Source organism: Tympanuchus pallidicinctus, unplaced genomic scaffold (assembly GCF_026119805.1).
Source record: "Tympanuchus pallidicinctus isolate F22 unplaced genomic scaffold, pur_lepc_1.0 scaffold1, whole genome shotgun sequence".
Lineage (NCBI taxonomy): Eukaryota > Metazoa > Chordata > Aves > Galliformes > Phasianidae > Tympanuchus > Tympanuchus pallidicinctus.
The window spans coordinates 58,443,062-58,469,002 of record NW_026294618.1 but is presented as its reverse complement, the minus strand read 5'-3'; the positions used below and the strand labels follow the sequence as shown (position 1 = coordinate 58,469,002).

General features: G+C 41.9%; 1 protein-coding gene and 1 long non-coding RNA gene across 4 annotated transcripts in view; both read left to right on the top strand.

Moving 5' to 3' along the window:
• Window positions 1-10: 10 nt before the first annotated feature.
• On the top strand, window positions 11-13,654 carry LOC128081543 (uncharacterized). The gene is made up of 3 exons (XR_008207221.1): window positions 11-3,284; window positions 6,298-6,433; window positions 7,505-13,654. It is a non-coding gene; the product is annotated as an uncharacterized LOC128081543 (long non-coding RNA).
• A 2,600-nt stretch (window positions 13,655-16,254) lies between these two features.
• Window positions 16,255-25,941, top strand: part of SNX9 (sorting nexin 9) — a 60,163-nt gene continuing 50,476 nt past the window's right edge. For 2 of the 3 annotated variants that reach the window (XM_052672564.1, XM_052672553.1), the window contains exon 1: window positions 17,144-17,200. In XM_052672564.1, coding sequence (XP_052528524.1) covers window positions 17,159-17,200 — 42 coding nt within the window. In that variant the 5' untranslated portion in view covers window positions 17,144-17,158. Of the gene's footprint in view, window positions 16,366-17,143; window positions 17,201-25,941 lie in introns of those variants that run through there. The other variant, XM_052672574.1, reaches the window with a different exon arrangement.

Sequence of the window (25,941 nt, the reverse complement as noted above, 5' to 3'; positions counted from 1 at the left end):
GTAGGATCTTTCACTATGCTTTTGAGGCTCCTCCTGGCTTTTTTATCACGTTGTCATCATTAGTGACTAGAGTTAATAATTTGTATTGTCTGAGAGTGCTGGAGGAAAGATTTGGCAGAGCAGTGTGATTCACTCTAAGGAGAAATTTGGCCAGCAAGTCATTAAAACACACACACCACACAGCAAAACATGTGATGAACCCAGAGCCAAGTATCTCTAGAGGATGTGCAAATAACAAGTAATGGAGAATCAATTAAATGACAGCTGGCCCGTCAGAGTTAAACAACTGAGAAAAGGAAGTTGCCTACAATTCACAGCAAAGCACATGATGAAACAGCAGCACACTCATGACTTCTGGAATCACTGAGCGGGTAATTCAGCCTTTTCAAGCTGCAGTGGTGAATCACCAAGTGTTTTTCTGGGTGTGAGCCTTCAGGGACAACACTGGCTGGAATGGAAGAGACCTCGACAACAAGCACAGATGTGGGGCATTCCTAAAGCAGAAAGGCAGCAGGTCAAAGGACACAGCTAGGATTTACTTGTGGCTGTAATTAAAGAACCATTCGTCAGGCCTCAAGAATGCAGATCCATTACATGTCTCAGACTAGATAGGTGCTGTTAGCAAATGATAATTACATATGCTACCTTCAATAGAAAAATAATTCAAACTGGAATGTAACCAAGTTGTAAAGGCAGCAGTGACTGGTAAGAACAACCAGTTGATTTTAATTTCTTTGCTATTCCTATAGGTGAGACATTCAGCTTTTGTTTTGAAGGCCTACGATCAAGATTAGTTTTGTTGCAGCATCATTAAAATCAAAGGAGCAGCATTCAGGATAGACTTGGTTGTCTGTGTGATCACAGAATGGTGATCAAAGAATTATTAAAACTATAATATTTGAACAAAATGCTAAGAAATTGTAACATGCTCCAACATCTCTGAAGTGAATACAAGCTTGTGACTGCACAGTAAGTGTGCATATCTGTGTATCTTTGTATTCATTAACTCTCCATGCTAATCTATAGAATAGGTTACCTTGTAATATTTTAAGGACCTTCAAAATTAAGTTGTTGAAAAAGCAAATGAACAGAGCCAAGCTGAACAGCTGGCACATCAACAGTGCTCCTGAGCTCCAGAAGAACAGGCATCCCTATAGAAAGCAGGCAGAGGAATTGCTCCCTGGCTGATTCTTTGTTTCCTGCTGAACTTTGATTTATTTAGGAGTCTCCAGAGCACCAAGGCATGAATGCACTCCTTGGACACATCTCTTTGCTATAGTACTCCTTAATTGTGGTGGCAGCCAGTGCCTGGTAGGCTTCATTGCTGTAAAGGAGGGCTCGATTCTCATGAATTTCCACGACTTTGCAGCTGACAGAAGCTCCTGTTGTCTGGGCAGAGCTGCCATCATGCAGCATGCCAGCTCTATCACGAGGGACGTCCAAGTTTGAAGGACAGTGAAGGGAAACTGTGTTCAAGCTTCAGAAATCACTGCTGCCATTCACTGTTACAGGAATTGTAAGAAGTCAGAAAATACAGAATTTATCCCTACATACCTCCCAAGCAACCGTGTAGGAGGGGCCACAGACAGCAGCCAGTCTAACTCTTGAAGCCTTCTGCAAAACTGATTGTTTTAAAGGGCAATCAATTTCAATTGTGTAAAAAAGATCTCTCTCTCTGCCTTTTGAAGGGCAATGGCTACCTGCTCATTATACTGAAACCTGCTCCCACCACTGAAGAGAATCCTTTGGCCCAGCAACATACAAAGCTTGATCCAAAGCTTCTCCATGGTCAGTAAAGGCCTGCGTGTCGGGAAGACCGCAATCATTTTTAATGATGACAAGTTGTAATTAAGTAGTACATTATCCTCCACCTTGTGAAATTCTCTTTAAATATTTTCTTCTTGTGCCCAACGTGTCATTTACATTAATTAACGCTTTTCTCTTTGTGAAATTACACAGTGCAGTGCAGCCCCTGTATGTGAACCAAGATTTTCTGGGATAAAATTAATGAGATTTTCCAGTGTAAGTATAAATCATGCAAGATATTTTTGGCTGCAAAAAGGTCCACATAATGTTTAGGCTTTAGAAATCAAGATGTAGAGTGTACACCTGGGTATGGTTTAGGAGTACTCGAGCAGTGTCAGTATAGTAACTGAACAGAGTCAGCTCAAGGATTCCTTTCCTCACCAGCCTCTAACCAGTGTAACATAACAAGCCCCAAACAACTCTATTTATGAAATCATAAAAAAACGGAAAATGAGACATAAAAGAAAATGCAAAGAGGCAGCGTGCAACTTCCTGAAGCTTGAGAAAACTTAAGAAGTGTTATTTAGTCTTGACCAGCTATTTAAGCATAAGAAGAGATTTTCTGCAGTCAGAAATTCTCCCAGGTTTGGTAAATCTCAACATATACATTCCAGCTCAGGCAAAGCCAGAAGTGTTTGCAGCGTGGCAGAAGGTTTTCCTGATGAAAAAGTAGCATTTATTTCACAAATATAATATTGCTTTGTTTTAGTCTTGTATAGAACAAAAACCAGGCTGAGTTTTAAAAGCCTCCTTAAGAAATTATTACTGTAATATTGTAAACGTCCTTCCTTTGCACTTGAGGACAGGGAAAATAGCATGGGGAGGCTGACTTTGCCCTCATGTGATTCTCCTTCTCTTAGATGATCCAAGATCAAAAAGTACTGCCTCCTACCCTGGTACCTGCCCTAGCATTTTCAGTGACAAGAGAGGACCTGGGAGTGTAGTCTGTGTGGAGACAAGCTATTTGTCAAAAGAGGTGGCTGGAAGGGTGGAGCTGATACAGGGCTCGTTATGCATGTGCTACAGTTCCATGGTTAAGCCACTCTTCATCTTGCAGCACTTGGAATTTAACAGTCAATTTCACAATATTTTTTGCCCATTTTGAAATTCTGCAGTCCTCAATAATATGATTTTTTTTTGTTTGGAAAGTGAATCAATCCATCAGCATCATAAAATATTACGTATTCCTACCGTGCATTAGAATATGTTTCCTTCAAAGACCTGGCTAATGATTTTCCTAGGTCAGAACTAGAGACTCTGATTCAGAGGTAGACTCCCTGCAGCCCTATTTCCACGTGTTCAATCCAAGCATTCTAGTCCACTGACATCTGTACTGACATCTGGATGCTGGACAGCAAGAAGTGGTATGTGGGACCAGCTCCTCCACCCAATGGAACTACAAATGTCACGGAGAAAAGACTGCACAGACTGAATTTTGATTCCCTACATGGGATCTGCAATTTTGGGTGATGCTTAAGGTAGTTCTCTTTTTTTTTTTCTTTTCTCCTGCTCTCTCATTTTTACGCTTCTTTTCACAACTAGATTTTACCCCCAGGAGATGATTTGATATTTTAATGTCATTGGTCTTTTGCCTATTTGATCTGCAGAGGTGCTGAAATCAGCAGGCTTTTCCACATAAGTCTCATATTACCCTGTGTACCAAGCATCTGGGCTGGGCAGTATTATCCTTATTCATGTTGATGAGTAATTACAACACTGACACAAGTGGAGTAAACACCAACCTTAGCAAAGGTTGAAAAGTCTCATGGGTACCTCTGCACTTGTGTTAGCTATCAGGAAACTGTTCTCTAACCTCCTAGCTGAGTGGAGTAAGCTAAAACACCTATCAGCCACTGTGGAAGGGTAGTGGACTGACAGCATGAGGTTGTTAGATTCCTTGTGTTGTGTTGCGATGTCCTGTAGCCTCAGGAGAACACTCTCCAAAGCCCAAAACAAGAGACTTCCTCTCAGATGTGAAAAATACTGTGTCAAGGCCAAGTGACTTCTTTCTCATCTACCCTCCTGCAGACCTTGTCCCTTAGATGAAAATTTGCTTCCACATTTTTAAAACTCATTAATTTTTTTTCCTTGGAATATGTTATCAAAGAGTTGGATGCATTCAGAATGGATTTCAATCAATTTCTCATTTGCCTGATAGAGTATTTGTTTTTATTTGTTAGTTTCCCCCTGAAAGAAAAGAAAAAAACAAGCAACAACAGCAACAAACAGGAAAAGAAAACACCAATCTCAAAACAGAAACAAAAGGCATTTTTTTTCTCTGCCCAGTTTAGGAAGACAGATAATGTTTAAAAAGATGTGAGCGAATCTGTTCTTAACACCCCCACCCCAAACAAATTAATCATACACGCTGGCTTAAAACAGGTTTAACATATCTCTGAGATTAGGATCAGTCTTTGTCTCTTCCCTAGCCTGGTTGCTTTTAGATGTGACCTCCTTTTCTCATCCAGACACATGCTCTTTGTCTGCTGGGACCGCTCTGCTTCAAATGCATCCTGACAGTTACCTTGCTTCTCAGTCACTCCCAAAGGACCAAGACTATTCCAACTGGTTTCCTCAGACTATAATTAGCTGCTTCTCTCTTTTCCTTCAGTTTATAATTGACGTTACGCAGCTTTTCTCCCTATTTTCTGCAGTCTCATCTCTCATCCTGTCCTGCTTTGGAATATATGTAAAAGGAAACACTACACTACGGGACTAAAAGCACATTGTTTAATGAAGACAAAAATACCAAATTTTATAGCAAAGAATCAATATTTTCTTCCTTTCCCATTAGGCTGCAACGTATCCTCTTGTTACCCAAAATACACATTGCCTGCTTGTTACTGAAATACAACATCCTTTTCATTTTTCTAGTCAATATTATTTCCTTGTTTATTTTTGTAGACAACATGCTGTGTTTTCCTTTCTTGCTCCATTGTAGTCCTCTCCCCTATGGCAAAGTAAATGTATATTAAGTTTTCATCTCTGTTTCTGTCAGTAAAACAGCTTCTGCAAATGTAAATCCAGAAGCAGTTCTCCCACATTCAAAGATTTAACCTAAGATGTGACCTCTTGGCTTATAATGGATTTGAAGCCAAGAAGTCCCCAAAATCTTACAAGCAGAGAAGTTTTCTTATCAAATTTCCATGTCAACATCAGAGATATTACTGTTTGTTTAGTGGAGTTTAGTGTCAGTACTTAGTTTTAAGCTTCCCCCAAAAGAAAAAAATCTTCTAACAACCAGCTCTACACATTTAAGAAACCCATCTTAGTTAAAACAAATTATGCATCAGCTTTTCAGCTCTTCTCTGCTCAATTATGCAAGTCTCAACGCTTGGTTCACAAAAAAAAAAAAAAAAGACTGAAAGGCTATTTTAAGGAATTTCATGTGTTAGTTTATCCAAGCTTTGAAATCAAAATGTGGTGATTATTAGCATTCCTTTGTGATTTAACACAAATGTATTCCTGTCTTTTTAGAAAAGCATTCCTTGGAAATTACTGCAAAGGAGAACATTTTACAAAATAATTTTCTAGCCTTTTTGATAGGCTTTGGCAAGTATACTGTTATCTATGGAACTGCATTCCATGGATATGCAATATAAACAAACATTCAGTTTGTTAAGCAATTCAAACAGCAATTTGGAATTAGTATGGAAGCATAGCAACCAGTTCTTTTGATGATTTTTTTTAAAAAATCTTTTTAGCTTATGTCATTTTGTAGCTCACCTGTTCAAAATAGGAAGGAGGTGAAAGCAGGAAAAAAAAACAGTGAAATTCCAGACCTTCCAACAGAACAGAGAGAATGATTTCCAAAATTCCTATGAACTAGATATTTGCAAAAGCTCTGAATAATTGAAGACAAGAGGATAGGAATTTTCCTCAGAAGAGAATGTTTCCTCTTCAGTAAGTTATAAGATGCTGACTTTTTTTTTAATTAGAGAATCTGAGTGTGTACATTTCACAGAAAGCAGATGTAAAAGAAATTAAGATATTGTTCATTCAAAAAAAAAAAACAAAAAAACACAAAACACCAAAAACCAACAGTTCTTTCATTTAAAAACTCAGGGTCCCATTGTCAAAATCCTAAAGCCTACATAACTGCAGTCACATCTGAGTGATTTGGGCCTCACACTGCACGTTCAGAATGACTGCAGATCATTCAGCCTTCAATGCAGGTACCCAAAGCAGTGTGCCAAACATAGGACTTACACCATCCCAAGTCTTAGTCTTAAGACTTAGTCTTGAGAAACCCAAAATCATTTCCATGCTTCCTTCTTGCTGTCTGTATCAGTTGGACTGTAGGTCTGAAGTCTTTCACGCGCTGAATCCAACTTCTCCACCCAGTCCAAGGGGTTACTGCATGTTTATATACACCAATTTCCAATTTAATTGCCCTAGCAGAACAGTAGAATAAACACGCACTTTAGTCCTCTGAAGCTACAAATTACAGGCTACACAAATCTTACTTATTTCCTCTCTACTGCACTATAGGAAATCTGGCTCCTTCTTTTCTGCTAAGATTTTGCCCTGACTCAGACTTCAGCCAAACAAGAACTGGCCCAAGTAGCCAGAGATAGAGAAGATGAATTTAAGATACAAGAAGATGGAATACATGAGGAATACAATGGTGAGTAAGCAGTGACTGTTATAACTCTAGATAACTCAAGGATGGCTTTATCTGCCTATTGACTACACTTACATTGTTCCAGGCAGTACCTTAGAAAGCTGGGAGCAGTACAGAGAACAGCAATTGAGCAATCAAGGACTGACATATAAAAGCAAGGAATGTTTTCTTCAACAGATGAGGTGTTGGGTGAATGGGTAGCCGATGTATGTGGTGAAATAGAAGCTCCCTATATCAGAATCCCCAAAACAAAGTGAATATCTGCTGAAATTCAGAGCCAGTATATACAAAATCAATGAAAAAAAAAAATCTGAATTTCTACATTTGAAGAACTCAAAGATTGCTCTCCTTTGAGAAGAATTAGTTTTGTACAACTGCAAAGAACAGCCATCTGCCTGGTGAAAGAAAGGAAGTGATGACAAACAAGCAGTACGGCTTCCCAAATACAAATAGCAAAGAGGAAAATAAGGAAAAAGTCTTTATTAATTAGCATTATCTAGAGGAACTTCTGGTAGGTAGATTGCAGTTAGCTGAACAGGAAACCAATTAGGATATGAGCACACATCATTTCTTAGTTAAGAAACTTTCTATGGAAGATTTGTATTAAGAGTGTCCAAATTGTGGTACAGGAACACAAAGCTGGAATCAACGTGCAGAAAAGACACATCACTTTCTACTTTTATTTTTAGATGACCTTCAGCCCCTAATACATCAGGGCACTTCCCAATGCACTGCTGCCACAGCCAGCTGAGGACAAGCCTGAGGGAGCAAAGTGCAGCAGCAGTAGAATGCTGCCAGGCCCCGGCACTGCCCTGGCTCAGGCCATCTCTGTGTCAGCACAGTGTCATCACACAGCCATTAATCTACTGCTGCTTTAAAACACAACTGCATCTCCCCTCCTCACTTGCATGGCTCACTGAAAGCCCACAGCAGAATCTGCTAGTTCAGCTTTCCCAGTGAACAGAACAATCAGCTTACTCTGATACTGCAAAACCTAGCTTGTGCTAAGAAGGGAGGGAAAATAATAGATGCTCTTAGCTTACCCTGAACTGCCTATTGGTGTTCACGTTGCAGAAGCCAACTCGTAAGGACAGCAAATATGCAAGGTCAGTTATTTTTGAAACTAAATCTGCTGGTTATTGAAGATACCTGAAGAAGGCCTGCTGCCAGGGAAGCTAAGGGAGCGGGCCTCTGAATGAAGGAAGCACGTCTTCCTATCACACGCAGGGAACAGCTTTGGATCCCGGAGGAACAGCCCTTCAGCTGAAGTTCCTCTCTGCCTGTTCATCATCCTCTCCCAGATCACGTGACTGAGAGTCTGGAGAGTTCAATCCTATAAATCATCTGACCTTGAGGATAAGCCTGCCATTACAGCTGCTTTTGCACAAGGATGCTTCAAAGCAGCTGCAGCCTGAAAAAAGCCCCAAACGGTTGCTGCCAGCTAGGTCAGAGCCGCTGTTCAGCAGGGATCACTGGGGACTGCAGGCACAGGGTCAGCACTGGCAGAGGTGGCCTGAAGGTGAGGCCATGGGTGGGCTTCCACATCCTGGATAAAGCAGCTCAACAGACTGGAAATCCAGAAACACTAGCATGAGGGAGAGCCTTGATTTTGGTCAGTGTTGCAGCTGGAGCACCAACACGGGGCAGTGTTCGTAACAAGGGCTTGACTGGCATGCACAGCAACATGCAACCAATTCAACAATTAAAGCAATATTATGGGGAAAACTCCTGCTATCTGGAAATGAAATGAGCAAATACATTTCTTCAGCCTGAAGTCCCCAACATACCTTGATAAGGGCAAAAAGAAGTGATATTTTTAGTTTTGAAAGGGGGACAGCCAGGCAGAGAGCTTGCAGTTGTACTGCTCACAAGTATCTGTTCAAACTGTGGGGGGAAAAGGGGTAAATATTAGCAGGTTTTCTGCTTCACTGCACTGTGATCAAGGCTTAGTTTTTTTGTGTGTTTTTTGTTCTTTTGAATGTCAGATTCCAGTCCCATTTCCTATTTCATTTGTTATGATAACTTTAAAAGAGTATCCTTTCAATTTAATTCTTCTACATCGTTGTCTATAGCAGCAGTATTTTAAATCTTGGACTGATGTAGCAATGATTGGCAAAAGGCAGCAAGCTCACTATGAAGAGCCCCTTCAGGATAAACCCTTCACTGCAGACAAACCAAATGATGTCATGTGGTGGAAAAAAAGGGACATCTCACAGGTAATCACATTGCTGTGAGGTAATTAAAGTTCATCTGCTAGTTGGATGAGATAGGGCTTTTTTATATCTTCACTGACTATTGCTTGTGTCAAGACCAGCTGTGTTCAGTCTTCCTTTTTCCAAACAACAAAAAGGAGTAGAGCTCAGAATAATAAAAAAAAAGGCTTTGTGTGGCTAACCACAAACAAGACACATGACTGAGTGCTGTATCTGTTACATCTCTCTCAAGTTGGAAAACTTTGAACTAGGCTATTCTGTAAACTTAAAGGGGAAGTCTCAATTCACAGAATGCATTTCTTGCTCCCTACTGAATTAAGTTTTAGATTTTACTACTTGTCCCCCAGATTCAGAAAATCTGCACTTTGGAAAGGAAGCTGCAGAATTTTTCTCTGTCTGCTTTCTTTAACCTCTGTGCAGAAGTCAGATTTCCTGGAAATTTTTGCAGATTTTTGGACAGCTGCCCTTACAGGAGAAATAAAACCACCCCTAAGGCTGCTTTTGGTAATTCAATGAAGAGAACTATCAGCTAGTGTGAACGAAGATATGAAATGCTTACATCCCAAAGGTATCTTTTTTTTTTTAGCTCTGGTAATGAATGAAATGCTTGCGTAGACTTGGTAGTAATAGCGGATTGTCAAAAGGATTTTACAACTCCTGTAAGGAGTCTTGGAACTGTTAAATATAAGCTCAGCACTCCTCCTAATGAATTGTCCAAAGTGAAATGCTTTTTATTTTTTTTTAAATCTAGATTTGAGTCAGTACTTATAAACAATTTCTCAGATACTTAAAATTTTCTGACCAGCCCACAGTCGCATAATTCCTCAGTAGCAATGCAAGGTATGCAGACTACAAAGCCTGCTTTGTAGACGATCATCTTGCCAGAGGCTTTGCTTTTTTCTTCTGTTGTACAGTATTATCTCCTTACTAGGGTAGCATGGCTTTTATTGGCTATGACTTTAAGATACAAAGTATGGTAAAAAGGAACCTCAGGATTCCAAGTTCATTTTTCAAGATAGGAAAAACTATATAAAAGGAGTACATCTAGTTACACAATAATGAAATTCTCGAAAGCTACTACTTTTTTCTTTATTCCTTTTTGAGTTTGTCTGGGCTAGATTATGAATTGGAGAACTAACATGGGTTGACATGAGAAAGAAACTTACATGGACTGGAAAGAGGCTTCACAACTCTTTCTCTAGAGAGACAAATAGTCACAGATTCTAGACATTTTTCCCTGCTAAAGAAAGCACAGATGAACAATAGCTCCTAGAAATTGTTACTTTGCATTTGCTTTGTTCTTGGCCTATGTGCATTTAATGTGCATGTGAATCCTGGGAGGTAGATTGCTCTAGAATTTCTTTCTATGGAGCACTTTAATTGTCTAGTATTTCTAAAGGAAATAGCAGTCACGGAGCGATTTAAGGGGTAATGGACAATAGGGCCTGGTTCAATCTTTTGGTCATCTTACCATAAAAATGCCACAGTACTGCATGTGCTGTGCATGGGAACATAGCCAGCCAGTGTGCCACACAATCATGGGTGCCACTGCTCCCACCGTGATAGCTCAAATCCCAGAAGAAGAGGGCTCAAATCCCTAATGTTAGCCCTATAACCCTCTGCAGCTTTCTTCTCTATCTGTATCTTCAAGACAACTAGCAATCAGAAGGAAATTTGGGTTTTATCCTCAGCTTTTTAAAGGATCTCGTGTATGTGCACAGTCAGCTGGAGAACAAAGAGCAACTCCATCATTCTCCAGAACTCTTGCATCACAGCAGGAGAAAATGGAAATAAGCCACAGGCATTCAGCACTCCTGACAGACAGAGCCAGCAGTGGTGAGAATCAATAGTGCTGATGGTGCCTCATTTTTGCTGAAGTCAGAAAACAGCATATTTGGAAATAGTGTACTTGTACTTCTTGAATATCTCAACTAAAGCATATTCAGGTTTTCAAAAAAGAAGAGTTCAAAACCTATTGAGCATAGCAGTCATTGCACTGAGACCCAAATGAATACAAAATATTAAGAAAAATCCAAATGCAGGCCAATAGAAGTGTACGAAATGCACGTACAGCAGTATATATATACATGGTATGCTAACAATCAGTGGACAGGCCTCAAAGGAACATAAAAATTCAGAATGATACTTGTGTCAGGTGGTTCACGTTATCTGTTCCATTCCTTAAACAAAAAAGCCTGGGTTTTTAAATATCATGTATTTCAAAGCCTATTCTATGTAACCAGCTTTAAAAAAAATAAAACAAAAACAGCTCTCCGTGTCCAACAGCATATTGCAAAACCATTTTGTTTCCCATCCTTTTAATTTCTTTCTTTTTTTTTTTTTTTTCTTTTTTTCAGGGTATCCTTCTTTACCTCTTTAGCAGTCACCGATTGTTTTCATGGGTTTTTGAAAAAGAAAATTGAATCCAGGAAGTCCAGCACCAGCATGATTTAAAACTGTTGACTTTTACAAAAATGTGTTAAAAAACCCCACATCCCTCAGAGCACAGAATTTTAGCTTAGCACAGCACTTTCCCCCAGTGTAAAGAAAACAATGCATTCATACGCAACACAAAGCCAGTTTTAGCTGTGTATTTATTAAAAATATCATGATGTCAAATCAGGACTTATTAGAAAAATAACAACATAGTATGTCAGGGTTCAGATAATGGCAGTGTTTCATTGCCAGCTCTAAGGATACAAAACCCTGAAGTCCAAAGCAAATGTACAAAGTACAGGTTTTCTCAGAACTGCTTATTCAGGGACGATTTCTGAGAATGAAAAACTGAAAGGAATTTTGGTGCAATTCTGGGTACATTTTTCTATAGCAGCTTTTCAAGCTGGGGAAGTCTTACCCTAACATTCTACCGTATTTCAAGATAGGCTAGTTTCATAGTGACCTTCCAGCCCCAGGTGCAGAGTACTGTTTAAAAGGATCTGCCACAGAGAGTTCCAACTAAATGAGTTTGGGACCTTTATGCTCAAAGACTCAGACCATAATATAAAGGAAAATAATAACATCTTTCCTTGGAATGTTTCAATAGGTATTTTTTTCATATGAAATTTGCAGATGATGGCACATTGTACAGAGGTATGCATACTGTTTCCAGCTGCTCTCCTGTTGCCTGCGCTCTCTGTGCAGCTAACCTTAGGTTTCATGTATAAGGCTACTTCTATTATTTTCTGTCCAATTTTGGAGAGGGAAGGACAGAGGAAATAGGACAAAGCAATATTTAATTCATATTGCTATCTGGCAAACAAGAAATTGTGTTAACTCCTGTTTAAAGAAACTCTGGTCAGCTGGGAAGAAACACAATGCCTGAAGAACCTGTTGGGGAGTTACGTGAAAACATGCATGCATGGCTTCTGAAGATAAAGAATACCCTACTGTCATTTTTTATCTCCAAGTTAAGCCATTAAACACTTCATTTGAAGGCTTCAGAAAATGGAAAACTGTGCCCATTTTTATTTAAACATGAAGCATATCAGGTGATGAAGTTACACATGATGATTAAAAAAGGAGCAGAAGAAGTATGAAATTTCTTTGTAATTAATTAACCCCTTGTCATTGTTAGGTTTTCATGATCAATTAGTAGTTATAATTGGTTTTCATTCTGTAGCTAACAGCACAGAACATGGAGCTAACCTTGTTCACATCTCATCGATAGCCTCTCAACGAGGAAGGAAGAAAAATCACTGCTCACTTCATAAAACACTTCTGAAAATGAAGGCCTGGGACAACATGCTCCCAGTACGTCTCTTACTGAGATTTTGACACTTATGTGTTTGACATTCTGCTGTTCCATTTGCAAAGTTGATGAAAGGTAATTAAATTGTTCAATGAAATGAATACTGAAAAATTCAGTAAGAATAGCCTTTATTGCTAACTCATCAATGCACAGGGATGACCCAGGAAAGATGGGTGATACTGAAGAATTGGTAAATTCCCATGCATTATCTGAGTAGTGCTAAGAGCAGAACCTGCTAGCAGGGAGAAATCCAAGGTGCTCCAACTCAAGGCATGTGCCTGAGGACAGCAGCTTAGAGACATGCAAGTCATAGTTCTTCCCCTGGATGGTTTTCTGCATGAAGGTTATCTAAATAACACTGTTCTGTTGTTTTTTTTTATCGTTCCCCTCCAGGCTTGCTGAAGTCAGCACAGCCTTGTATGACAAGGACTGACTTTCAGTTGATGGTGAAACTACAGGCAGGCCTTGCCCAGCAGAGAACAATTTTTGGCAAATATCCTTTCCCAGAGTTCATCTTTAATTTTAAAACTTGCATAGCACTTGGTGGGAGCTTTTCACTTGATTATGGTCTACAACAGATCTCAACGAACTCTGTAGCAGCAATTGTTCTTGGAAAATGATGCAGACAGGTTAACAACAAACATACATAGTTGTAATCTATAGAGAACATATTTGAAAAAAAAGTAACTTATGCGCTCAGTAAAAGATTTTATTTTGTTGTTGATTCTTTTTGTTTTTCTGAGGTCGAGATATTTAACTATTAAAGCCTTTGCTGGGGCTTTGTTACAAAGTGAATAACGAGCCAATTGTGTTTCAAAGCTGATAAGCTCCATGCGGAGCCCTCTGTTTCCAGCCTACAGAAATGCCACTAAGACTTCTTGTATGTCTAGAGCTAAGCAAACATCCAGTCTTAATTAATTAGGACTCAGCTTGGTAGCAGAAAATTAACAAATTTGGAAAATTGGAAATACTAGGTGACTACTACTGGCTATTCATTGTTATTTGACCCCTTGTGTTAAGCAACAATAAAGCTTGCAGTAGGAAGAGATGCATTTATTTGTAATCCAAAGTGATTCCTAAGAATGTCTTTGTTAATGCAAGAATCAACGGCAATTAATTGTGAACAATACTGGAAAGAACACATCAAAATAATAGTTCCAGAACATTCTTTCACCTGGAAAGAAATGTTAGCATTTCCTTCATCCCTAAAACTTGTCAAGCAAGAATTATTTTTATGAGTAGTTCACAGTGGAAAACTATAAACTGGAGATTTTAGGCATATAGAGAGGCTGAATAAATTGTGGCTTTGTTCCTGGAGTACCCCAGGTGGCCAAGCAGTATTTGTTAAAGCACGCCGGTTAGCAGCTGTAAATGAAGCTCTTCTGGCAGTTGTCCTGACCACAGGTAAAGAATAACAGGATCCAAGTGATGTGAAAGCCCCAGGTTTATTATAGATCATAGAGAAAAACAACATCAGGTAAATGGAGAAAGGGTGCTTCACATACCTACCTGTTGGCTGGCTCTAAATAAGGCAATGGTGGGTCTCTTGATTTCAGACCTCCGTCATTTTTCTAAAATCCAAGGTTTCCTTAACTATGCATTGGTCCTACAAAATGTGGCCACAGTTTAGCCCCTGTCTATATCAGGTCTAGTCCATCAGCAGGGCCAAGGAGTTTCCTTGAGCAGGGAATACCTATACCTGCACATTGCTTAACCATTAGCTACCTGGCTAATTCACTTTTAAACCACTCCAACAGTCTGCTGACCAGAAAAATCTGCTGTTCTGGGAGCTAATCTAATCCCAAACAGGTGGGCTTACTCCAATCAGCAATCAATCCAGGCCCTTTTTCCTTGCTAGCACTGTGGACACAACTATGCCACCTTTAAACTGTAGCAAACTTAGATGGCGCTTCTGCATAGAATCTCTATCCCAACAGCTTATTATGTGAAGAAGGAGTTCATACAAACAAACATTAATATGTTTTGCTCTGTCATCTAAAAGTTTCCATTTTCTGGCTCTAAAATTACCAGAGACAAAATATTTCTATAGAATCTTAGAATGGTTTGGGTTGGAAGGGACCTTTAAGATCATCTAGTTCCAACCCCCCTGCTATAGGTAGGTCCTTCTAGACCAGTTTGCTCAGAGCCCCATCCAGCCAGGCCTTGAATGCTTCCAGGGAGAGGGTATCCACAACCTCACCACCCTCACAGTAAAGAATTTCTACCTAATATCTAACTTAAATGGGTAAGTCCCAGTTTCATCCAGGAAGCAAGTGGGCTTGTTTCTACCCTGGCTTGGAAGCCCCTTCTCCCAGCCTTCTTCCCACCGCTCAGCCAGACTTCGGCTGGGTTGTTCTCTGCACAGTATGGGGTTGGAGTGGAGACTATCTCCCCACTCCTTGTACCAAAGTCTGCAAAAATCCTCACTAGGTCACCTCTAAGACCAAATTTCAGTGTGCTGCACTGAAAATATTATTTTCAAGAAAGTTAAGGACCAGGGACCCTAAGCATAAAAAGGAAGCAGGGCTTCAGAGAGGTTTGCTCATGAAGGGCGACTGAAATAGATGAAATACCAAGCTGGGAGCAACCATGCAGCAGCAAAACTGGGCCTCAAATTAAAGGCAGTGTTGCAAAAGCATGCTGTGGGTTGCATGCACTGCTGTTGTGAGGAATAAAAACTTGGAATCACTGTACACGTTCAGTGAATTATGGAGAAGTTAAAACCTGAGGTAATGACATTTGAAAACTTCTCTAATTAATCATCTGAACCATCTGAAAAATAGTGGTGACTGCTCCAGGTTCCTCTCAGTTCCTCACCCACACTCTCCATAGTAACTATTTCACTTGTTCTATTTAAATGGAATTTCTTTTTCCTACTTAAAAAAACAAGGATGTATTTTTCTCTTTTAATAGAGCTCCCTCCCTGAGAAAGCATACCACTAGCAGAGGAGAGGTTTGTAATTTCTACAGGTAGGGAAATATGGACATAAGAAGCTGAGCAGGATCACAACCTCCCTTTTAGAAATCTCCTTGGCAAACCTAGCAATCACACCTCTTCGGGAGATTAGTCCTGGTAAGACACCAGGTACACTTGGCAGAGGTGGTCCATGAACCTTGTATAACTTTTGCCACCTGATTTCCTCCTTGCTCTTTGTTTTGGTTTACCATTACACCTTCCCCAAAGCTGGTAACTGAGTTATTGTTTGTGAGATATTGGCGGAGTGACAGCAATGGCACAGACCCTGGCTGGATTCTTGGGGCCATATCCCTGCTGCTACGCACCAAGGCCCGGCAGTAGCAGTGCCACCAGAGACATGTTCTGTCTCGGTGAAAGCTGCAGAGTGAGCCCGGCAGAGTGGAAATTCCTCTTTTTGCTGTTTAGAATCTTTGTGCAGAGGAAACCGAGGGATAACGACTCCAAACAGATAATGAAAGAGTTCTGCAAGCTTTTCAATGGCCTCTGATGGCTGGAGCAGTGCTGCCCGCGTCGTCGATACCGCGGGGCACTCCACAGCCCCGCAGCCGCCCGGCACCGGGAAAAGGAATTACAGGCAAAACCCAATCGAAACGTAAAGGCGCTGCAGGCCCGGGGCACAGGGGACCCGCTCGCCCTCGGGGTCTGTCCAGGGCGGCTCCCCCCCCCCGTAGCTCTCCCTCCCCCCCAGCCCTCTCGGCGAAAGGGGAGGCAAAGCGGTCCCGCCACTGCCCCCGCGTGCCGCGCAGGAGTGCAGGGGCTGCGGGGAGAGGGCACGGCTTCGCCGCCACACCAGCCGCCGCCCGCCCAGCGCCGGGCCGGCTGCTGAGCCGCCCAGCGGCCCCCAGGCGGCGGCGGCGACCGGGGGAGGTGAGGTGGAGCCGCCTGCGCGGCCCAGCGGCGGCGGGCGGGCCGGACGCGGCGAGCGAGCAGCCGCGGGCCGCGGCGGGGAGGGCAGAGCGGCAGCCGAGCCCGCAGCGGCAGCGCCATGGCCACCAAGGTGAGAGGCCCCCGGCACGGCACAGCACGGGGGGCGGCGGGGCGGCTCCGGGGCGCCCCCTGCGCCGAGCGGGCCCCGCGGAGGGGTCGGCGGCCGTAGCTCCGCTCGGGCACCGAGGGAGAGAAGGAGGGCTGAGTTTCGGGGTCTGCGGAGCGAGTCCCCTCCCCGGGCCTGCCCCTCGCCGCCGGGAGGGGAGGAGGGGGCTACCGCCGTGTCGCGCCGCGCTCGGGCCTCGCCGCCGCCCGGCCGCGCGCAGGGCTCGGAGGGGCAGCGCCGGCTCCGAAGTTGTTTTCTGCTGGATTTCCGCCTCTCGCCTCGCCCGGCGTGGCTGCGGGCACGGAAAGCGGCTCGAGGCCGGGCTGGTGCCGTCCCGTGCCCCTGCCCTGCGGCTGCCGGGCTGTGCGGAGGGAAGGCCTGAGCGCTGCTGGGCCCGGCGTCCCGGCTGCCCGCCCCGAGCCCCGCCGCCTGCCCGCTGAGTGGATGCGGGGGCTCCGAGGGCTGCGACGGGCACGGCTGGCGGGGGGCTGAGGGCTGAGGGCTGCTCCGCACAGGGAGCTGCGTGCCGGGGAGGCCGTGAGGGCCGGGGCAGCTCTCCAGGGCTGTGGCGTGTGTCTTGCTCTAGGAGTAGCGGGATCTGATTGAGAGAGGGGGGGGGAAAAAAAAAGAAGGAAGTGAAATTGTTTTGCGTTGTTCTTCAACAGTATCTGTTATTAACGCAGCAGTCAAAATTAGCCCATCCTATCCGAAACCGGTCTCTTTCTAAATTAACAGTATTTATTTACTATACTGGTTGATGAAAGTGGCAGTGCTGTTTTGTCTCTGCTCGTCTAGGTGGGTAAGTGTCATCTCCAAGCTGTCTAAATATTGCAAGTGGCTTTTTGGTATTTGAAGTAATACTTTCAGACTGATCCGATTCCAAAACTTGCCCAGCCATGCAAATGCTTTGTTTTACCAAGGCACCTGTCATACAGCACGCTGCTTGTGTGGTGTTTCTCAGTATCAGAGAATTCCCGCATCTTCAATGGGTAGGATTTGATGGCTAAGTAACAGTCTCCAGCTGTCTGAGCAGAGGGTTACTCACTCATGTTTCAGTAAACCTTTTTAGATGCACCTAAGAAGTGGTGTAGGTTTCAACATCATTAATGTAGTTGAGGAAGTATTAATATAGTGAAATTCATGGCCTGTACTGGTTTTTAGAATATTTTTAATGGACTTAGTTTTATTATTGGTGGTTTCCACTGATTTGAGGGCTGTGTGTCTGAATCATATGGAAGTACTCACACAACTACACACGTAACTACTGCAGGTAGCAATAAAAATAAAATTACAGGTGTAGATGTAAAGCATAATACATGGTGTGCCAAGCAGACACTGCACTCAAATGGTTTATGTTTTTTGTTTGTTTGTTTGTTTTTTACCTCACTTTGGGTGCATCATCTATCCTTGTGAGATCTCATAACGCTGTTTTATGCATATGTATGGAAGCTTTCACTTCACTTTTTGTGAAATAAATTGTTGCAGTCATTATGGCCTTAGAACAAAGGACATGTCACTTCTCATATACTAGCCAGAACTGTATTGAAATCAGATAGTACAAGATTTTTTCATTCATTTTTCACACTTTGCAAGAAACAGTAATTTGCTTGCTTGTTAAAATTGGGAAGTGATAGCGAAATCTTGACATTTTTCTTTTTAATAGTATTATCTGGATTAGCTGTTAACAGAGCATTACTGAAGAGAAGCTTGCTTTATTTTCTTTAAGCTTTACCCATGAGTTAGGTCCCTTTCAGCTAATTATCCTACTCTGGATATTAATTTGCTGAACTTGTTCAAATGTCAGCTGTAATAAAGGAAACCTTTTTTTAACAGTGTAAGGAAGTGACAGGCTCAGTAAACAGCCTTTAGGAACTCGGCCAACTAACAAGTTACCATTTCGCTTGGAAATTGTTTTCCTTTTGAAGTTGCAGACATGTTTGTCACCTTCCACTTGTTTTCTTTCTGGAGCATATCGGAATTATACCAGAAAATGTTGACAGAATTGAACTGTAACTGGTCACCTGTAGTGCGAACTTCAGAAACGTCCATGGCGTGACAACCTGGATAGCTGGGGGATGGCTGGCAGTCAGGCGCAGCCTGCACAGAGCGGGCTGTTAGTGCTTCCTGAACTAACTCCTGTTTAAACTAGAACATACTTTATGAAGAGAAAATGGCATTTCTTCTGTAATTTGTTTGTGAACTCTGGCAAGTCTTCTTGCCTTCCTCAGTGATAAACCGTGCCGTTTAAGTTCCCAGAGTGCTCTGAAGATGTGGTTTAATCTCATCATCTCCTAGCTCTTCCTTGCACCATTTAAGCTCATGAGATTTCTTACTGAAATATAAAACCTTCTGGGGAAATAACTACTATTTTCATGCAGAAAAAAAAAGAAAAAAAAAGCCTCTATTGATGCTCTCCTGATGTATTAGTTAACTGTCAGCAGGACAGGGATACTGCAGGCCCAACATCCTTTGAGGGCTGCGGGGATTCAATCTAGTGATAGGAGCTGGCCTCACAATCGCTGCTGCTCCCTCCTTGTGTTGACTCTCAACACTAATGCTTGTCAGACCTGTCCTTGAGTGACTATAACTTGCTAAAATAGCCAAAGATTAACTGAGAGAGAGCAGTGGAAAAGTTTTATCCAGTTCCATCTAATGAAGTAGGTAAAAGTTTGCTAAGAGCAGATGCAAAAGGTTTGGTGCAAGCACAGAGGGGGAGACATTCACAGTGAAGGCTGGGAATATAACTGGAGAGCAAAAAACAGTGGATGTGAGACTTCTGGTGGCAGTTCTTAGGTAAGCTGGATCCTTAACTGTAACTTGGCAGCCGCCTTTCTGGCTTCCTAAGAGCTTGCACAAGGCCGAGTGCTCTAAAAGCTGAGGCAAGTTTTAAAAGAAATAAATAAAATTGGGTTGATGAGGGAATCCCAGCTTCCCAAATTTCACAGTAACTTAACTAAACCAAACATAAGAGGTAGGCACATCTGTGTTTAAGAACTGATACACTGGATATGTTAGCCTGGATACTTCCTTCATTAATGGAGTTGAATTTACTAGTTCCTAATTCTTGACTGTACAAAAAAAAAAAAAAAAAAAAGGCAGAATGAGCTTGAGCTTGAAAGTGTGTAATGAAGCTTAAAAAAATTCCAAAACCCAGCTACAAGGAAAATGAAATATCATAAATGTATGTCTCTGATAGATCCTTTAAAAAAGTTGCCAGTCAGGTTCTCTCATTCTTAATGCTTCTGTGCTTTCTGTCTTGGCTTCTTTGGCCTTTCCTCTTTCCCTGCTGCAGTTTGCAAAGTCCCAGCTTTACTCATACCCTTTCCTTTGTTTTGGAGGTTCATTGAACAGGGAGAGCCACGAATGTCAGGAAGTGATATGCTGACTTTTAATAATGTGCTCCCTACTGTTATCTATTTTTAGAGGTGTTTGTTTAAAAAGGTAGGCAAGTCTGTTGCTTGCAAAAGCTAGTGCTCTGCCCTTTGTGAAGCCAGGATTTCAGGATGATATTAAGGGAATTTGGTAGGCGTGTGTGGATGGAACCTGCACTGCTAAACAGTGCACAATGAAGGGTTTAATGTTTAAGGTGGAGATGGAATTTGGAGCTGGTCAACTTGATTTATAGGAGAAGTGCTGTTGAAGTTGGTGAAGTTACTTTCACAAGTGAGCCAGGCGGGTATTGGTAATCTTCGCTAGGTTTGACTCCAAAAATCCACCATTTTTACTTGTAACATTAGGGACACCTGTTATTTCTTCATGATGTTCATGATTCTTCACTGGTGTGTCTACTTCAGTCAGGAACTTGTCTTTATTTGTTTATGATTCTGTCAATAGGTCTGGGCCCTTTTTCAGGGGAAGAAGTCCACTGATGTGAAAGATCTTAGGCTGGATATTTTGTTCTTGAAAGAAAACAGATATAACTAAAAATACAGAAATTTTTACTGTTTGAGGCTTTGGAATAGTTTTTTTGAATGTCATTAGCTAGATATACTTGAATTTAGCATGATTCTCCTACTTGTGCTGAGGGAAGATTGTTGTATGTCTGAAAATACCGGATACGAAAAAATACAATACTTTGGACTTAGATTATCTTTTTTTTTTTCTGTTCTCCTACTCATGTAAGGCTCACCAACAGAAGTCTCACATTTTTGTTCCTATCGTTGTGAAGCTGTTTGTATGTTTACATAATGAATCAGACAGAAACAATTCTTTGTTCTGATTTGCAGCTGGGAAGGGAAATATCCCTCTGTGCCAAGTGCTCCAAACTTTGCATTGTGCGAGTCTGCCTTCTGTATTGTCCTGACTTTGACAGTACAGAGCCTGTTCTTGGAAATTATATCTTTGGAAAATATTCAATTATCAGTCTTAATATTGTCGGTTAGTTGGGATGAACTTGCACTATGTGAATTGGTTTGTAACATGGCTGGCATGTTCCACTGCTGAAATTCAGCAAAGCGAGACTTGATTGATGATGATTTCATTTGCAAACTTAGGACGTGATGGAACAAAACTCGTTAGGTTAAGTGGTCATTTTGGTTTAATGGTCTTAGTCTCATGAAGAGGTTTTCACAGAATTGTAGGGGTTGGAAGAGACCTCTGAGAGGTGATCGAGAGGTGCCAAAGCAGGTTCCCTACAGCAGGTCGCACAGGTCGGCATCCAGGCGAGACTTGAACATCTCCAGAGAAGGAGACTCCACCACCCCCCTGGGCAGCCTGTTCCAGTGCTCCGTCACCCTCACCGTAAAGAAGTTCTTAACACATTCATGCGAAACTTCCTATGCTGCAGCTTATGTCCATTTCCTCTTGTCCTGTCTCCACGTACCACTGAAAAGAGACTGGCCTCACCACTATGGCCCCCACCCCTCAGATATTTCTAAACCTGGATCAGATCCCCTCTCAGTCTTCTTTTCTCAAGGCTGAACAGACCCAGTTCACTCAGCCTTTCCTCATAGGGGAGATGCTCCAGGCCCTTCACCATCTTCGTGGCCCTCCGCTGGTCTCTTTCCAAGAGGTCCCTGTTTTGTTAAACTATAATTAAGTGGATGTGAAAATACTTCTTGGGACTTTTAAAAAGTGGTAACAATAGTACAAGAGAAGGTGAAAATGTTTTGAGGTAATGCTTATTTACCTCAAATATATGGCTTATTGTTACAATGAGATGTTACGATGAGCTCAGCAACAAAAGAAATAATACCATCATTTTTTGTGAAGGTACAGATTTTTCCATTTTTCTGTCTTTAACCTTGAGATCTTTTAAAAGTTCAGTGACAAGTGAGTTACTTTACATTCCAGCAATTGTTAGTGCAAGGCTTCTCGTATGAGAGCCAGATCTTGGGCTAGCAATCTGGCAGAGTGCTGAGGTTCTGTATGATGTTATGCTCTGGTAATGATTCCTCTGACTCAGTTTTTCAAAGCTATTTTAAGTACCTGGGCATTGAGTCATCAGAGACTCATTACCAGAGGTCGTCATTTAAAAATACAATTACAGTAGTGTGAGAGAAGGAACTCTGGTATCAGATGTTATGAGCGTCATCTGGTCCTATAGACCAAGTGATTCAGAGTTTCATTCTGGTCTGATTTTTCCACATATCAGCATCATTTCAGCAAGAAGTTACAGTTAACAGTCTTTACAGTTAACTGTGGCTTTGGAGTGAAGATTATTTTACTCCATTCTTTCTATGTTTTCCTTTGCAAATTGTCTTCCTCTTTTAGAACCTCTGTTCTTAATGCCTTCAAAAATCGCTTTAAATATGAACATCCCCACATTGTTTTGTTTATGAAAGCTTTCTTATTTGATTAGGATGGCTGTCACATTTCAGAAATGAAATTTTACAGAGGGGAAGTGATATGGGAATTTTGCTATTTTAAATGGATTGGTTCCATCCTAGGTTTTTACTTTTATTTACCTGTTCCATCCTGTATTTACCTGCAATTGCAACACTGGTGCTGGAAGCAGCGTTGCAGAGCATTGCAAAAGCAGGTCGTAGGGACTGTAAAACAGTAGGAGTGATTTGTTTCAGCCAGCACTGCATTAAGACCGATCAACACTGAGATAACCGAAATTATTTACTTTAAATAACTACTGCAGTGGTCTACATTTAAAGCTAAAACTTTCCTATTTCAAGGCATGTTTTGCAATTGAAAGGTCACTCAGCTTCACTTCAAACTTTTCTGAGAGGGGCGAAGATCAGAACTTGTGCCGTTAATTCATTTAGTTGTATCTCAGCGTTGTCAGCGATTTGTGTTCAAAAAGGAGCTTCCCAAATCACTCCAAGTCTAAAACACAAAGCATTCTTGTCCTAATTCCACTAGCAAAACTTCAGTGCTACCGAAAAGGTTTGTGCATGTTGCTTACTGGAAAATTGCACTGGATCTCTTACCATTTTTTCCAAAGCAGTTTTTCTCGTTGAGCTTCATAGGGATATGGAACATCTGCCAAAAAAAAAAAAAAAAAAAAAAAAAAGCAAAAAAAAAGCAAAAAAAAAAAGCAAAAGAAAAAAAGCAATTAAAAGCAGAATTGTTTAACTTTGACAATTCACCTTAACTTTGACAATTCATCCTCTGAAAGCCACAGCTTTTAAAAGGATAAGGGCATGAGACACAGCTACTCCTGTAGGGAGTTGTCCACGTGCTGGTTGGCCCAGCTGCTCTCAGGGAGAGGACATTGAGGACAAGGTGTGGTGTGAAGGGCGAAGGGACAGCCCTGGGTGCTGCTGCTAAGAGGGTGTGCTTGCAGTTGAGCCTGCTAGGTAAGGTCAAACGAGTGAGCTTTTTGTTAGTAAAAACTTTAATTTCCTCCTGCATTTTAGAGCAGCTCATCAAAAGGAGGCTATAGGCAGAGCTTCCCCTGGGTGTTAAAGGAAGCTGCTTTACAGAAGGGTTTTCCAGTATGCAAAGTACGGCTGGAAGGAGGAGGGTGCTATAGAGAAGTGCTGGCAGCACAGCTTTAGGCAGGTCCCTGGAGAATCTGAGCACCACAGCTTCTTCTGGGTACGCAGCAGTGCCTGACCTGGGTTTTCTGCGCGTGGGACTGGCCCAGGTGAAATCCCTCAGTCCCACTCTTGTGCAATGTGGGACTTGTGTACAGCCAGTGACTGTCATTTTCTTGCGACTCATCTCTGTGTTGCTGACTTCTGCTCCGACTTGCCATCTGCTCCTCCTTGGCAGAGGAATGGTTGTGTTTTTATTTTGTGCCTTCATGTGCTATCTCTGTTTATACACAGTAGGTTTTGAACTTGCTCTCTTTTTCTCAGCAATTAGAGATTACAGTTCTCAGTGTTCAGGGCAAAAAAATAAGTTGTACTCTTGATTCTAGTTTAAATCAAGCAAAATATTGGTTTTCCTGGCTGATACAACAGAAATGGCTAGTTTTCAAGAAAGAAAAAAATTGTAAACAGTTCTCTTAGGGTGACTTTCAAATGGTTTCTCTTCTGTATGAGAATTTCTTTCCCCTCCTTTGTCATGAAGACACTGGATAACACTATTACATTTGTTGTTCTTCCTAGGTCTTATTTAAGTCCTGGGGTCCACAAAAAGCCTGGCCTATACAATTCACCTTTCAGCAGCACCAAGGCCATGACTGATGAAGCTCTTCATTTTGTCATAGAACTTGAGCAGATCTGGGAATTAAGCTTAAATGTTTTATCTCCTCCATTGAATTTTCAAAAAGCTCTGGGGAGGTGGTTAAGGTTGAAGTAACTGAAAATCACCATACCATAAACTAATATGGTCAGTGTTTAGTTTTGGCATAATTTTTTCAGCAGTACTGTCATTTCCTCCTTTACTAGCTCTGTGTTTGTCTTACAAAAATGGTTGCTTACAGAATGAAAAACTAAGAACCTTTCTTACTGCGGATAGGTAGACTATGTTCTTGGAAGCTTGTATATAGGAGTTTAATTGTAATTGTATCAACAGCTCGGTCATATCTTACCAAGCTTCCAAGTTTTCTAGCCACTTGAAAGGAAACTGCAATTCAGGCTTGCTTTCTTTGATTTCTTCTGCCAGTATACACTTTATAAGTGACAGATGCAAAGTAGGTGACTAATGTCCAGACCAAGTGCTAGGCGTGCTCTGGCCAGGTCTAATGTCTTCTTATGTGAACTGCTGATTGCAGAGACTGGTTTGTAAGTTTATGGGGCTTGTGCTTTTATACTCTGTCAACAAAAAAGCTTAAAATGGCTGTAAGCTGGTCTATATTAGAATGCATTTAATCAAAGTCAAGTTTTATTTGAAGTAGCATCTTTTTTGCATGCAGGTTGATTGCTTTGATAGTTCTTCCTTTGTGTTTAGATTGCTGTGTACAGCTGATGCACCACCTGTAACAGTGTGGTGAGTCTGAAAAGGCTTTAGAAGTTCATTAGATTACCTTAGTGAAATTGTATGTGTCCCTAATTATTGGGATAATTACTGTTTTATAATCTCCTCGTGTAGAAGAAGCACTCTTGTGTGACTGCAAGCTGTCTTAATGAGTAGGTCACAATGTGGCAGTTTTTTATGGTGAACGATGCCAGCTTTTTCTGAAACAGAATCACAGAATCACCCGGGTTGGAAGGGACCTCAAGGATCATGTAGTTCCAGCCCCCCTGCCTAGCAGGGACACCAAACGTACACATTCAGATCAGGTTGCCCAGGACCCCGTCCAACCTGGCCTTGAACACGTCCAAGGACGGGGCATCCACAACCTCCCTGGGCAGCCCGTTCCAGGGCCTAACTACTCTCCTTGTGAAGAACTTCCCCCTAACATCCAACCTAAATCTTTCCTCCTTCAACTTGGATCCATTTCCCCTAGTCCTGCTGTTGTCAGCCCTTTTGAAGAGTTTACTCCCCTCCTGGGTGCAGGTTCCCTTCAGGGAGTCTTGCATGTATTTCTGCAACTGAGTTTACCCTGCTTCTATACTGCTTGGATGTGCTGGATTCTGTCATCTGGTTCCCTACCGCCCCATCAGTTTGTCTGTATGGACACCACCTTTCTAGGGTAACTGTGCACCTTTCTAATAGGATTCTATGAGTAAAAGTTCCAAGTGCATAATGTCAGTGTTGAAAGTACAACCATCTGAATGCTGCTTTTAAAAACTGCTACGAAAAAAGTGCTGGACTCACCTGAATGTCAGTCTTCCCTTCTGTCTGCAAGCAGCTGGAAGTGTCTGAAGGGCCCCTCTAGTCTCTGGCCTGCTCTGCTGTGGTATCTCAGTAGATTGACCCTTCCTCAGTTGCCTGTACTGTATTTCAGTTTGATTCCTTATTTTTCTGGTTCGTAAATGCAGTTGTGTGGCTTTCCTTGGAAAGAATCTATGCCAAGAGCTGTGAATTGGAATTTATCAGCTGTGGATGTGTGGGGAGCTTCTTTCCTGATAGACAGAAAGATATTTTTTAGCAAGACCATTCAGTCCTGTTCAGTAGCTTGCTGTCTCTAAGGTCAGAAGAGCTGATCTGTCGTGACCTGAGAAGGGCATGAGTTACGGAGGAAGGTTAATGTCATTGTCTTTATGACTAGAGAAAATATTTTTTAAGTATCTTCAGCACTTTAAAACTTGCCTAGTC